Source organism: Hyperolius riggenbachi, chromosome 11 (genome assembly GCF_040937935.1).
Source record: "Hyperolius riggenbachi isolate aHypRig1 chromosome 11, aHypRig1.pri, whole genome shotgun sequence".
Classification (NCBI taxonomy): Eukaryota; Metazoa; Chordata; class Amphibia; order Anura; family Hyperoliidae; genus Hyperolius; species Hyperolius riggenbachi.
The window spans coordinates 113,641,499-113,656,631 of NC_090656.1; the positions used below are offsets into that span (position 1 = coordinate 113,641,499).

At 46.7% G+C, this 15,133-nt stretch overlaps 1 protein-coding gene across 14 annotated transcripts in view; it reads right to left on the reverse strand.

The window, feature by feature from the left end:
- The window catches only part of LOC137538869 (serine/threonine-protein kinase BRSK2), a 365,619-nt gene that overhangs the window by 29,316 nt on the left and 321,170 nt on the right, over positions 1 to 15,133 (reverse strand). For all 14 annotated transcript variants that reach the window (XM_068261262.1, XM_068261268.1, XM_068261257.1 and 11 more), the window contains 2 exons: positions 14,950 to 15,130; positions 5,889 to 5,978 (listed from right to left, as the gene is read on the reverse strand). In XM_068261262.1, the coding sequence (XP_068117363.1) occupies positions 5,889 to 5,978; positions 14,950 to 15,130 (271 nt within the window). The remainder of the gene's footprint in view (positions 1 to 5,888; positions 5,979 to 14,949; positions 15,131 to 15,133) is intronic.

A 15,133-nucleotide genomic window follows, 5' to 3' on the forward strand; every position in this document is an offset into this window, starting at 1 on the left:
TATAATGGAATTGGATGAAAATCGGTGCCGCCAAGTTCATGCCCGATGACAAAGCGACCAATTTCGAGTCAAAAATTGGTAGCATGGTCGATCCTGCATGTTGCAAGATGTCGGGCCGAAGTTAGTTGGTCAGGGGCGTGGTGGTACAGAGGCCGATTTTAGAACAAGCGATGAAACGACGACCCCCACGCAGCAATGTATAAATTTGCCCTCCCGTGTGTGCATTTATACTGTACATTACCTATCCGGTGTCAGCCTCCACGCGTTTTCCGTCCATCTCACCGAGTTCGGCATACACTCATACATGCTAACGGCACATATCATCTGACGTCAGACGTTATGCACCGCTAGTGTGTATGTGGCTGTTACCTGGCACACCGGTCACCATGCGGAGGCTGCTACAGGACAGGTAATGTATGTATAAATGCACGCACTGGGCAGGCACATTTATACATTGGGGGCGGTGCGGACGAGGCGGGCTTAGCTGATTCCCTGAAGATTTCATGCTCAAATTGGATGGGAATCGGCCTGTAGTATATGGGCAGCTTTGACAAAAGACAAATTTATCTCTAATCAGATTTGATTAGAGATAAATTTGTCTCTTTGTCGAATCTGCCCATAATCGTCAGGTCTATGGGCACCTTAAAGATTTGAATTTGAAGAGGCATGAGCCATGTTTTGAAGGTTAGGCATGACAAGCTTAACTATCCTTCTGTCTTTCAAAGGATTGTGTAACTATTCAGTAGACGTGTATCACATAACACACCCTGCAGTCCACTTTACTAAATAATATTTTTAGCTATAGTAATCGGTTCTTTCCATAAAATGAAGTAGGAGCACTCCAATGGTGTATTAAGCTTTTAATAATTAAAATCACACAAACAGTTGCACTTATAAACATTGAAGTGAAAAGGGCGTGTAAAGTCTGCCAGCAGAACCTCTCTCAGCCCCTGAGCTTGGCCAGAGCAAACAGGTGCGATGGTTCGCGTGGAGGGATGTGCGGTGTGCGGAACCTTGTCACGAGTCTCCCATATGACCTTACTATGCGTTTCGGTGCATAACCACGCCTTTTTCAGGTGTTCACCTGAAGAAGGCATGGTTATGCGCGAAATGCAGATGGCATGCTCATGGCGAGGCTCCGCCCACTGTACGTCCCTGCACACTAACCATCGTTCCTGTTTGCTCTGGCCAAGCTCAGGGGCTGAGAGAGGTTCTGCTGCAGACTTTACACGCGCTTTTCACTTCAATGTTTATAAGTGCAACTGTTTTGTGTGATTTTGATTATTAAAAGGTTAATGCACCATTGGAGTGGTCCTTCCTCCCTTGTCTTAAACAGATTCCTGGCACCACCCAGCATTGGGAGCAGCAACAACCTTTTAAAAGGCCAGAGTAGCTTTGACTTGCACAAGATTTTTTCTTTGCCTTTCTATAAAATGGCCTATATTAATGATTGTCATTAACCAAAGGTACACTTAAAGCCCTTCAGGCATGAATGTAAAACTGCATCCGATTGCTTAGCAAGCAAAGTGTCTAAGTGTTACTTTTTGCGTCAAATGAGACTTCTGTAGCAAAAAAATAAATAAATAAAATGCATTCATGTGAATGAAAGCATCCTGGCTAAATAAGTTAGCCACTGGCTTTGTGGGCAGGACTGCTGCAGATTGGTTCTACACCATCATGTTGTTCAGACAGACCGAGTTCTCTAAGAAGACTGCATTTTATAGCTATGGATGGGATGTCTGTGGCACAGGAAGTGGGTGGTGACTATGCCATCATAGCCACTGGTTGCCATTACATAACTAGGAAAACCCATGTTTATAGAGTTGCACTTTAAGTTTGCTTAGTCTATTCAGTCATTTACTTCTCCCCTGTGGGCTCCCAATTCAATAAAGAGGCCAGTCTGAGGAGGACAGCCTCAGTAGTATACAGGAATCAATAATACCAGACAACTCACTAAATTCCACTGAAGCCTGAAGCTTTCTATAAACACAGGGATAATACTTGCTTTTCAAATTCAACTTATTTCCTCATTCTTTTGTATTTTATAAGTGCACAGGCCCATATTCAATTAACTTAATCCTGTGTTTTCTCCCAGGAGATATTTTCACGTTATCAATAGAAGACCTTTCTTTCAAGCCCCCAGCAAGCAGGAAAATATTCCAAATAAAGCAACCCTGAAGCGAAAATAAAAAAAAAAAAAAATAGTTAAATGCTCACCTATGGAGACAGAAGACTCTGAATTCCATAGAGCAGGGTTGTCCAATTCTGGTCCTCAAGAACCGAGGTCCTCGCACATTTTTGGCACAGCTCAAATCAATTGATGGGACTGAATCAGGAAAGGTGTGGTTCATCAAGTACAACACATTTCTCAGTCCATCTTAAACACTGGCATAGAGCCTTCCCGATCCTCTTTCCGTGCTCTCATTTCACCTGCAGGTTGAATACCGCTTCGAGACTCCTTAGAAGGCTTTGGAAGTACTTGTATCCCCAAGTACTTCCGAAGATGAGCAGATGCTTACCGCACACGTGCGAGTCCGGATGGGCCTGTCTTCAGAAGCACATGGGGATGCGAGTGCTTCTAAAGCCTTCTGAGGAAACCTGAATATTAGGATGGGGGACTGTTGTGGATGGAAGGCATGGAGAGAGGACTGTACTGGACTCTATATGGGTATCTATTTTTTTTTCTCACTCACCTTAGGGTTGCTTTAAGATTGGTTTTACTTTTTTTTACCTAGTTTTTAGTTATTTTTTTCAATTGTTAAATGCAGGTGAAAAGGTATTTTTGTTTAGAGATGAAGAAAAATGATCTCCTCGGAGTAAACTGAAGATAAAAGTTAACTGTATGGGGCCAGAAACATACATCATCATCCTCCCGGAAAGCAGGCTCCAAATTAATAGTTTATAACATTGTTCCCCAACCCTGTCCTCAAGGCCCACCAACAGTGCATGTTTTGCAGAAACCACAAAGATGCACAGGTGAGGTAATTAGTGTCTCAGCAGAGCTGATTAACTATCTCTGTGGATTTCCAAAAAACATGCACAGTTGGTGGGCCTTGAGGACAGGGTTTAGGAACACTGGTTTATAGTATTCTATTATCCCCCGATTGTTCCCTCTGCATTAAGTCCACCCCCTATAGTCCTCGGCATTATACTGCCCTCTGCTGTGCCCTTCATGTATGTTGCCTCCTGATGTTATGATGCCCTCTGATAGTACTCTCAGATTGTGCTGCCACGATTGTACTCCCGTATTGTGCTGCTCCCTAATAGCACCCCCTGTGTTAGGCTGCTTCGTGATAATAACCCCTGCTACCTGGATGTTACGCCTCCTTGTACTGCTAGAACCCTTTGTGCTATGCTGCACCCAGATAGTGCCACTTGTGTGATGTGTTCCCAGATAATGCATAATCAAAGTTATGCTACTCCCATAATTATCTGTATTGGCCCTTATATCAGTCTCCTGCCCATCTGTAGTATGCAGGTAAGTGTTAACTACCTGCCTCCTCTCAGTCAGGCAGCCTGAAGTACAGAGGAGGATCATGATAGGCAGGTAACTGTCATGTTTGTTTTCTTCCTAGTGAAACTCTGGGAACATAATAAGGTTTTATCAATGTCATCAGGATAGGAAACAAAGGGTACTATCAGGGGGCAGCACAATATGGGGGTACTATCGGGAAGCAGAACAATATGGGGTTACTATCAGGGGGAAGCATGTGGGGGTACTATCTGTGGACAGCACAATATGGGGGTACTATCTAGGTGAAGCAGCACAATGCAGGGATACTATCAAGGAGCATACAACATGGATGTACTATCAGGGGAAGCACAATACAGGGGAACTATCAGGGGGCAGCACAATACAGGGGAATCATCAGGGGGCAGCACAATACAGGGGAACTATCAGGGGCAGCACAATACAGGCTAAGAGGAGATAGGAGGTGTCCAAGGTATCAGTAATCTCAATAACATAGACAAGCGCTCAGGACACTTGCACAAAACATTAACCAAAGGCACTTGAATTTGACCTGATGAAGTGGATTGTTTCCACGAAACGCGTTGTCTGCTGTGCTCAATATAATTTGTTAACTTTAATGAAAAAACTTGTATTCTTGAAGTTAGCTCTTTCTAAGGTAAGATCCTCTTACCTACACTTATTGAGTTTACTGATACCTTAAGCGCCTCCTATCTCCCCTAGCATTTATAGTAGTCTCCCGTGGAGGAGTTTACTTAGTTCAGTTGTTCCTCCCGGAACAAAAGACTAAAAATATTTTTTATTTTTAGAGCTGCGACCATTACATTATATTCCATCTAACCAGACGATACTACACGATATTGGGCTCCTGGTGTCCTTGTGTCTTTTTTCTCGCTTCCAAAGATTGAGCACAATACAGGGGAACTATCAGGGAAGCACAATACAGGGGAACTATCAGGGGGCAGCACCTACCCCAACTGGAACAATAAAAATCCAATGTAACTTCTAGCACATCGCAGCTGGGTTTTTTTAATTGTTTAATTACAATTATTAAGCGAAGTGCTTTGTCTATGTTTGATCCATGTTCTCAAATTATAGTATATAAGTTGTGCCAATAACTTAATTTTTATGGAAAATAAGACTTTTTAAAGGACATTTCACCCAAAACTAATGTTTCAGCTTTGTGTCATTGCTCACAGATTGAATCATTTAGTTTTTATTCTTCTTTAACAAGTTTGGAGGCAAGATCTCTGTACCACGGCTAATATACTTTCCATATAGCAATGCAATCCTTATTTCTTTTATATCATGGAACATGTAGCAACCTCTGGCTGCAACAGCAATAAGACTCACTGTTGGAGTCTACCAAGCAATTGGAAAAATATAACCAGTCAGCAATCATCCTAGCTGAAATGTTGGTTTTAGGTGGCCCGAGCCTTTACTGAGAGGGATATGGACATTAGAAGTCAATGAGTATAAAGTCCGCATCTACAGCTTCTGATGAGTCGATATGACAAAACATGCAAGGCGGGGCTACTGATGCGGAAATAGCAGTTGATCCACGAGGGCAGAGCGGCATCCTTAGCTGTGGAGATAGTGGTAGCGGTAGTGCACGCCATTTAATTGACTTTTAAAGAAAGGAATTTGTAAGTGCAAATTTTTTTTTTAAATAAATAAATATCGCTGGTTTTACACTAGGTGAGGCGTTTGCTTTGAGGTAACATCTGTATGGAAGTTGGCATCTGATGTGGAGGGGACGATCAGGGAAATCTGGCATTCGGTGGTGACATACAGCAGTTCGGTGTGCTGGGGGACGGCCCGAAGTGTCCCAAAGCGCTAATAGACCTAAGTGGAGGTCTTATTATCTAGTGTCTGTTCACCGGGTGCTGGTGGAGGTTATAGGAAGATAAGAATTTGCTATATTGTGACCCCTCTGTAGATGCAGACTTTATACTCATTGACTTTTAATGTGGATGCCACTCGTATAGATATAGTTGAGATAGCGCCACCTTCTTTTTGTGTAAAAAGGTCTTTAATAAGAAGGGGCTGCTCCAACTTATTTGGACTCTATAAGAATCCAGTGTGTGTGTGGTGTAGCGCTGAACTCCTTATATGAACTGAGAGGGATATGGAGGCTGACATATTTATTTCCTATCAAACAATGCACATTGCCTGGCTGTCCAGCTGATCCTCTGCCTCTAATACTTTTAGCCATAGAGGTGTTTCTGACTGAAGTCTGACTGGATTAGCTGTGTGCTTATTTCCATGTGTGATTTAGACACTGCAGCCAAAGCGATTTGGTAGGATGCCAGGCAGTTGGTATTGATTTGAAGGAAATAAATATGGCTGCCTCCATATCCCTCTCAGTTCAGGTGTACTTTTATTAAGTATTCCTTGTACCCTGGCATATGATCCTCACCTGATAGCTGCAGTACGGACGGCTGTTCATGTGAGCTCAACAGCTGAGTCTGGATTGTCTCCACAACTCTTTTGAACCTCCTGCTGGGACCTATGACAAGAGAAATTATAGGTTTGTCAGTTTCTTATAGGATGGATCATTTCCACTTGCAGAAGTGCGTCAAAAAGTCACATGTCACAGAAGGCATATGATTACTCGCATCAATGTTTCTCAATGTCAATGTTTCATTTTTAAATGCTGTACTCCTTTATGAAGAATGGGGATTTCTTGAGTACCACACACTAAGAGACTGTATATTTTCAAAACAACAAGGATTTATTTGTATACTCCAAAAAGTGCAAGTTCAAAGCGTTTCGCCGGATTCTCCTGCTTCATCAGGCAATAAATTGGAGCATGTACTGTGGGACAGAAAGGCTGGCTCAGTATAACATACAAGAACTAACGTGATATTATAAAAGGTTTTGACAGTATCATGAATTAATAAATTACCTTCTTTTCTTCTACCCGCCCCCCCCCCCTCCCCCCACACACACACCTTTTGGTAATTTATTAATTCATGATAGTTCTTTGACCATGTATGTCATACTGAGCCAGCCGTTCTGTCCCACAGTACATGCTCTATTTGTTATTGCCTGATGAAGCAGGAGAAGCTTGTGAAACCCATTGCATTTGCACTTTTTGGAGTATGCAAATAAATCCTTGTTTTGAATATATACAAGTCTCTTTGTGTGTCTGCTTGGAGGAGGTAAGTCCACCTCTGCCTCTTCTCATTTTAACATTTTTAGTACATTTTATTCTTTTGGCGCTTCTGTCTGCATATACAGCTCACATAGAAGAGGGGAGCTACTGTGCAGGATATGGGGAGCTACACATAGAAGAGGGGAAATACTGTACAGGATACAGTGAGCTACTGTGCATGGAAGAGAGGAGCTACTGTGCATGGAAGAGGGGAGCTACTGTGCATGGAAGGGAGAAGCTACTGTGCATGGAAGAGGGGAGCTACTGTGCATGGAAGAGGGGAGCTACTGTGCATGGAAGAGAGGAGCTACTGTGCATGGAAGAGAAGAGCTACTGTGCATGGAAGAGAGGAGCTACTGTGCAAGGAAGAGGGGAGCTACTGTGCATGGAAGAGGGGAGCTACTGTGCATGGAGGAAGGGAGCTACTGTGCATGGAGGAAGGGAGCTACTACTGTGCATGGAAGAAGGGAGCTACTGTGCATGGAAGAGGGGAGCTACTGTGCATGGAAGGGAGAAGCTACTGTGCATGGAAGAGGGGAGCTACTGTGCATGGAAGGGAGAAGCTACTGTGCATGGAAGAGGGGAGCTACTGTGCATGGAAGAGGGGAGCTACTGTGCATGGAAGAGAGGAGCTACTGTGCATGGAAGAGAAGAGCTACTGTGCATGGAAGAGAGGAGCTACTGTGCAAGGAAGAGGGGAGCTACTGTGCATGGAAGAGGGGAGCTACTGTGCATGGAGGAAGGGAGCTACTGTGCATGGAGGAAGGGAGCTACTACTGTGCATGGAAGAAGGGAGCTACTGTGCATGGAAGAGGGGAGCTACTGTGCATGGAAAAGGGGAGCTACTGTGCATGGAAAAGGGGAGCTACTGTGCATGGAAGAGAGGAGCTACTGTGCATGGAAGAGAGGAGCTACTGTGCATGGAAGAGAGGAGCTACTGTGCATGGAAAAGGGGAGCTACTGTGCATGGAAGAGAAGAGCTACTGTGCATGGAAGAGGGGAGCTACTGTGCATGGAAGAAGGGAGCTACTGTGCATGGAAGAGAGGAGCTACTGTGCATGGAAAAGGGGAGCTACTGTGCATGGAAGAGAAGAGCTACTGTGCATGGAAGAGGGGAGCTACTGTGCATGGAAGAAGGGAGCTACTGTGCATGGAAGAGAGCTACTCTGCATAGAAGAGGGGAGCTACTGTGCATGGAAAAGGGGAGCTATTGTGCATGGAAGAGAAGAGCTACTGTGCATGGAAGAGAGGAGCTACTGTGCATGGAAGAAGGGAGCTACTGTGCATGGAAGAGGGGAGCTACTGTGCATGGAAGAGAATAGCAACTGTACATGGAAGAGGGGAGCTATTGTGCATGGAAGAGAGGAGCTACTGTGCATAGAAGAGGGGAGCTACTGTGCATGGAAGAGAGGAGCTACTGTGCATGGAAGAGAGGAGCTACTGTGCATGGAAGAGGGGAGCTACTGTGCATGGAAGAGAGGAGCTACTGTGCATAGAAGACTGGAGCTACTGTGCATGGAAGAGAGGAGTACATGGAAGAGAGGAGCTACTGTGCATGGAAGGGAGAAGCTACTGTGCATGGAAGAGAAGAGCTGTTGTGCAAGTAAGAGAAGAAGAGCTGTGCATGGAGGAAGGGAGCTACTGTGCATGGAAGAATAGAGCTACTGTGCATGGAAGAAAAGAGCTACTGTACATGTAAGAGCAGAGCTACTGTACATGGAAGAGGGGAGTTGCTGTACATGGAAGAGTGGAGTTTCTGTACATGGAAGAGGGGAGCTGCTGTGCATGGAAGAGGGGAGCTGCTGTGCATGGAAGAGATAAGCTGATGTGCATGGAAGAGATAAGCTACTGTGCCTGGAAGAGGGGAGCTGCTACTGTGCATGAAAGAGGGGGGCTACTGTGCATGGAAGAGAGGAGCTACTGTGCATAGAAGAGGGGAGCTACTGTGCATGGTAGACGGGAGCTACTGTGCATGGAAGAGGGGAGCTACTGTGCATGGAAGAGAGGAGCTACTGTGCATGGAAGAGGGGAGCTACTGTGCATGGTAGACGGGAGCTACTGTGCATGGAAGAGGGGAGCTACTGTGCATGGAAGAGAGGAGCTACTGTGCATGGTAAATGGGAGCTGCTGTGCATGGTAAACGGGAGCTGCTGTACATGGAAGAGAGGAACTACTGTGCATGGTAGATGGGAGCTGCTGTACATGGAAGAGAGGAGCTAATGTGCATGGAAGGGAGAAGCTACTGTGCATGGAAGAGAAGAGCTGCTGTGCAAGGAAGAGAAGAGCTGCTGTGCATGGAGGAAGGGAGCTACTGTGCATGGAAGAAAAGAGCTACTGTGCATGGAAGAAAAGAGCTACTATACATGTAAGAGGAGAGCTACTGTACATGGAAGAGGGGAGCTGCTGTACATGGAAGAGGGGAGCTGCTGTGCATGGAAGAGATAAGCTGATGTGCCTGGAAGAGGGGAGCTGGTGTGCATGGAAGAGGGGGGCTACTGTGCATGGAAGAGGGGAGCTACTGTGCATAGAAGAGGAGAGCTACTGTGCATAGAAGAGGAGAGCTCCTGTGCATGGAAGAGAGGAGCTACTGTGCATGGAAGAGAGGAGCTACTGTGCATAGAAGAGGAGAGCTACTGTGCATGGAAGAGAATAGCAACTGTGCATGGAAGAGGGGAGCTGGTGTGCACGGAAGAGAGAAGCTACTGTGCATGGAAGAGGGGAGCTACTGTGCATAGAAGAGGGGAGCTACTGTACATGGAAGAGAGGAGCTACTGTGCATGGAAGAGGGGAGCTACTGTACATGGAAGAGGGGAGCTACTGTGCATGGAAGAGGGGAGCTACTGTACATGGAAGAGGGGAGCTGATGTGCATGGAAGAGGGGAGCTACTGTGCATGGAAGAGGGGAGCTGATGTGCATGGAAGAGAAGAGCTAATGTGCATGGAAGAGGGGAGCTACTGTGCATGGAATAGGGGAGCTACCGTGCATGGTAGAGAGGAGCTACTGTGCACGGAAGAGGGGAGCTGATGTGCATGGAAGAGAAGAGCTAATGTGCATGGAAGAGGGAAGCTACTGTGCATGGAAGAGGGGAGCTGATGTGCATGGAAGAGAAGAGCTAATGTGCATGGAAGAGAAGAGCTAATGTGCATGGAAGAGGGGAGCTACTGTGCATGGAAGAGGGGAGCTGATGTGCATGGAAGAGAAGAGCTAATGTGCATGGAAGAGGGGAGCTACTGTGCATGGAATAGGGGAGCTACCGTGCATGGTAGAGAGGAGCTACTGTGCACGGAAGAGGGGAGCTGATGTGCATGGAAGAGAAGAGCTAATGTGCATGGAAGAGGGAAGCTACTGTGCATGGAAGAGGGGAGCTGATGTGCATGGAAGAGAAGAGCTAATGTGCATGGAAGAGGGGAGCTACTGTGCATGGAAGAGGGGAGCTGATGTGCATGGAAGAGAAGAGCTAATGTGCATGGAAGAGGGGAGCTACTGTGCATGGAATAGGGGAGCTACCGTGCATGGAACAGAGGAGCTGTTGTGCAAGTAAGAGAAGAAGAGCTGTGCATGGAGGAAGGGAGCTACTGTGCATGGAAGAATAGAGCTACTGTGCATGGAAGAAAAGAGCTACTGTACATGTAAGAGCAGAGCTACTGTACATGGAAGAGGGGAGTTGCTGTACATGGAAGAGTGGAGTTTCTGTACATGGAAGAGGGGAGCTGCTGTGCATGGAAGAGATAAGCTGATGTGCATGGAAGAGATAAGCTACTGTGCCTGGAAGAGGGGAGCTGCTACTGTGCATGAAAGAGGGGGGATACTGTGCATGGAAGAGAGGAGCTACTGTGCATAGAAGAGGGGAGCTACTGTGCATGGTAGACGGGAGCTACTGTGCATGGAAGAGGGGAGCTACTGTGCATGGAAGAGAGGAGCTACTGTGCATGGAAGAGGGGAGCTACTGTGCATGGTAGACGGGAGCTACTGTGCATGGAAGAGGGGAGCTACTGTGCATGGAAGAGAGGAGCTACTGTGCATGGTAAATGGGAGCTGCTGTGCATGGTAAACGGGAGCTGCTGTACATGGAAGAGAGGAACTACTGTGCATGGTAGATGGGAGCTGCTGTACATGGAAGAGAGGAGCTAATGTGCATGGAAGGGAGAAGCTACTGTGCATGGAAGAGAAGAGCTGCTGTGCAAGGAAGAGAAGAGCTGCTGTGCATGGAGGAAGGGAGCTACTGTGCATGGAAGAAAAGAGCTACTGTGCATGGAAGAAAAGAGCTACTATACATGTAAGAGGAGAGCTACTGTACATGGAAGAGGGGAGCTGCTGTACATGGAAGAGGGGAGCTGCTGTGCATGGAAGAGATAAGCTGATGTGCCTGGAAGAGGGGAGCTGGTGTGCATGGAAGAGGGGGGCTACTGTGCATGGAAGAGGGGAGCTACTGTGCATAGAAGAGGAGAGCTACTGTGCATAGAAGAGGAGAGCTCCTGTGCATGGAAGAGAGGAGCTACTGTGCATGGAAGAGAGGAGCTACTGTGCATAGAAGAGGAGAGCTACTGTGCATGGAAGAGAATAGCAACTGTGCATGGAAGAGGGGAGCTGGTGTGCACGGAAGAGAGAAGCTACTGTGCATGGAAGAGGGGAGCTACTGTGCATAGAAGAGGGGAGCTACTGTACATGGAAGAGAGGAGCTACTGTGCATGGAAGAGGGGAGCTACTGTACATGGAAGAGGGGAGCTACTGTGCATGGAAGAGGGGAGCTACTGTACATGGAAGAGGGGAGCTGATGTGCATGGAAGAGGGGAGCTACTGTGCATGGAAGAGGGGAGCTGATGTGCATGGAAGAGAAGAGCTAATGTGCATGGAAGAGGGGAGCTACTGTGCATGGAATAGGGGAGCTACCGTGCATGGTAGAGAGGAGCTACTGTGCACGGAAGAGGGGAGCTGATGTGCATGGAAGAGAAGAGCTAATGTGCATGGAAGAGGGAAGCTACTGTGCATGGAAGAGGGGAGCTGATGTGCATGGAAGAGAAGAGCTAATGTGCATGGAAGAGGGGAGCTACTGTGCATGGAAGAGGGGAGCTGATGTGCATGGAAGAGAAGAGCTAATGTGCATGGAAGAGGGGAGCTACTGTGCATGGAATAGGGGAGCTACCGTGCATGGAAGAGAGGAGCTGTTGTGCAAGTAAGAGAAGAAGAGCTGTGCATGGAGGAAGGGAGCTACTGTGCATGGAAGAATAGAGCTACTGTGCATGGAAGAAAAGAGCTACTGTACATGTAAGAGCAGAGCTACTGTACATGGAAGAGGGGAGTTGCTGTACATGGAAGAGTGGAGTTTCTGTACATGGAAGAGGGGAGCTGCTGTGCATGGAAGAGATAAGCTGATGTGCATGGAAGAGATAAGCTACTGTGCCTGGAAGAGGGGAGCTGCTACTGTGCATGGAAGAGGGGGGCTACTGTGCATGGAAGAGAGGAGCTACTGTGCATAGAAGAGGGGAGCTACTGTGCATGGTAGACGGGAGCTACTGTGCATGGAAGAGAGGAGCTACTGTGCATGGAAGAGGGGAGCTACTGTGCATGGTAGACGGGAGCTACTGTGCATGGAAGAGGGGAGCTACTGTGCATGGAAGAGAGGAGCTACTGTGCATGGTAAATGGGAGCTGCTGTGCATGGTAAACGGGAGCTGCTGTACATGGAAGAGAGGAACTACTGTGCATGGTAGATGGGAGCTGCTGTACATGGAAGAGAGGAGCTAATGTGCATGGAAGGGAGAAGCTACTGTGCATGGAAGAGAAGAGCTGCTGTGCAAGGAAGAGAAGAGCTGCTGTGCATGGAGGAAGGGAGCTACTGTGCATGGAAGAAAAGAGCTACTGTGCATGGAAGAAAAGAGCTACTATACATGTAAGAGGAGAGCTACTGTACATGGAAGAGGGGAGCTGCTGTACATGGAAGAGGGGAGCTGCTGTGCATGGAAGAGATAAGCTGATGTGCCTGGAAGAGGGGAGCTGGTGTGCATGGAAGAGGGGGGCTACTGTGCATGGAAGAGGGGAGCTACTGTGCATAGAAGAGGAGAGCTACTGTGCATAGAAGAGGAGAGCTCCTGTGCATGGAAGAGAGGAGCTACTGTGCATGGAAGAGAGGAGCTACTGTGCATAGAAGAGGAGAGCTACTGTGCATGGAAGAGAATAGCAACTGTGCATGGAAGAGGGGAGCTGGTGTGCACGGAAGAGACAAGCTACTGTGCATGGAAGAGGGGAGCTACTGTGCATAGAAGAGGGGAGCTACTGTACATGGAAGAGAGGAGCTACTGTGCATGGAAGAGGGGAGCTACTGTACATGGAAGAGGGGAGCTACTGTGCATGGAAGAGGGGAGCTACTGTACATGGAAGAGGGGAGCTGATGTGCATGGAAGAGGGGAGCTACTGTGCATGGAAGAGGGGAGCTGGTGTGCACGGAAGAGACAAGCTACTGTGCATGGAAGAGGGGAGCTACTGTGCATAGAAGAGGGGAGCTACTGTACATGGAAGAGAGGAGCTACTGTGCATGGAAGAGGGGAGCTACTGTACATGGAAGAGGGGAGCTACTGTGCATGGAAGAGGGGAGCTACTGTACATGGAAGAGGGGAGCTGATGTGCATGGAAGAGGGGAGCTACTGTGCATGGAAGAGGGGAGCTGATGTGCATGGAAGAGAAGAGCTAATGTGCATGGAAGAGGGGAGCTACTGTGCATGGAATAGGGGAGCTACCGTGCATGGTAGAGAGGAGCTACTGTGCACGGAAGAGGGGAGCTGATGTGCATGGAAGAGAAGAGCTAATGTGCATGGAAGAGGGAAGCTACTGTGCATGGAAGAGGGGAGCTGATGTGCATGGAAGAGAAGAGCTAATGTGCATGGAAGAGGGGAGCTACTGTGCATGGAAGAGGGGAGCTGATGTGCATGGAAGAGAAGAGCTAATGTGCATGGAAGAGGGGAGCTACTGTGCATGGAATAGGGGAGCTACCGTGCATGGAAGAGAGGAGCTACTGTGCATGAAAGAGAGGAGCTACCTGTGCATGGAAGAGAGGAGCTACCTGTGCATGGAAGAGGGGAGTTGCATATAAAATGAGAGCTGCTGCTGCACATGTTTTTCTGTATATGGAGGAAGTGGACTACTGTATATGGGAGGAAGTCTGCACATGGAGGTGTTTTTCGTTAACAGTTTTGAGGACATATATACATAAAAATAGAAAATCACAAAGATTCAGGCACCACTGTATGTATTTACAGGAGACATGACCTTTCTACTCACAGAATGTGTTGTAAATCAATGAATGAAGGGAAAAAAAACACTTGGATAAATGTGTTGCAGCACCACATGATGTACTGCAGGTGGTACTGTTTCTATATTTATCTGTACTGAGCTTGCAGGTGGAGAGCTGAACTGTAGCGACAGTGACTGCAGGGCAGATTATGCAATGTTTCTGCATTAGAGGAACTGCTTAACGTAAAGAAACTGATCCTTCTAGCTGTTAAAGCTGCAGGAGGCCTCTGTTACTGAATTGTGCCCTTTGTCCATTACACACTTACCGTAATTAAATATATAGTTTTAGAGTACTATCTACCTCTTCCAAGAAAGCCCCATTTACTAAATTACAGTCCACTTTTTTTTTTCTTTAAAAAGAGCTTGTCAATATAAAATACAGTATATGTACTCATCACCTCCAATGCAGGAGAGAGAGAAGGTTGTGAAATGTCTGCAGACTACATATATCACAAAATGCTTGTACAGTATGTGTACAGCAACCAAGACAGAAGCTCAATAGCTGTCTAATTAGATTGTGCCTACAAATTCAAACACCCACTTGACTTACTGTATGTCTATGGCCAGATTTATACGTGTTATTCAAAAAACTGTGACATGGAGTTCATATGACTGCCTAGGCCGACAGAGGACCTCTCTGATAGATATCAAACTGCTGGGATAGTTGGTGTAGTTGTATGAAGAACATGTTTAACCTTTGACCTTGGTACACACTTTCAATTATGGTTGGCCACCCACTGACCAACTTTATCACCTCTATGTAGTATGAGGGTCAATAGATATTGAATACTATGAGCAGATTTTGTAGGCAAACCCTCATGCTACATGGAGGTGATAAAATGGGTCAGTGATTGGCCAATCTTAATTGAAAGTGTGTACCAGCCTTTAGACCAGACTTCTGTCATGTGCAGGTAAACCAGATGTCATGAGGTGTGACCATGTGTTCTCACCACTTGTATGGGCACCTTTAAAATACAGTATTCTATTTACAGAAAGATTAGCTGTAACTGGAAATTACCCAGTGAGATTGATTTACCTGATAGCAGAGTAAAAGTAACTGAGTATATCCCACAATCCTTTTGCTTCTCCCCACTTTCTGTATAAGTGATATCCACTTGAAACTTGACTGGCTTCTGGAAGACAGATGGACCTCCTGTGGACTTGTACTCTGCTCGGAAACTGGTCTGCGAGATCACACTGTGACTGAGACTTGGGATCTA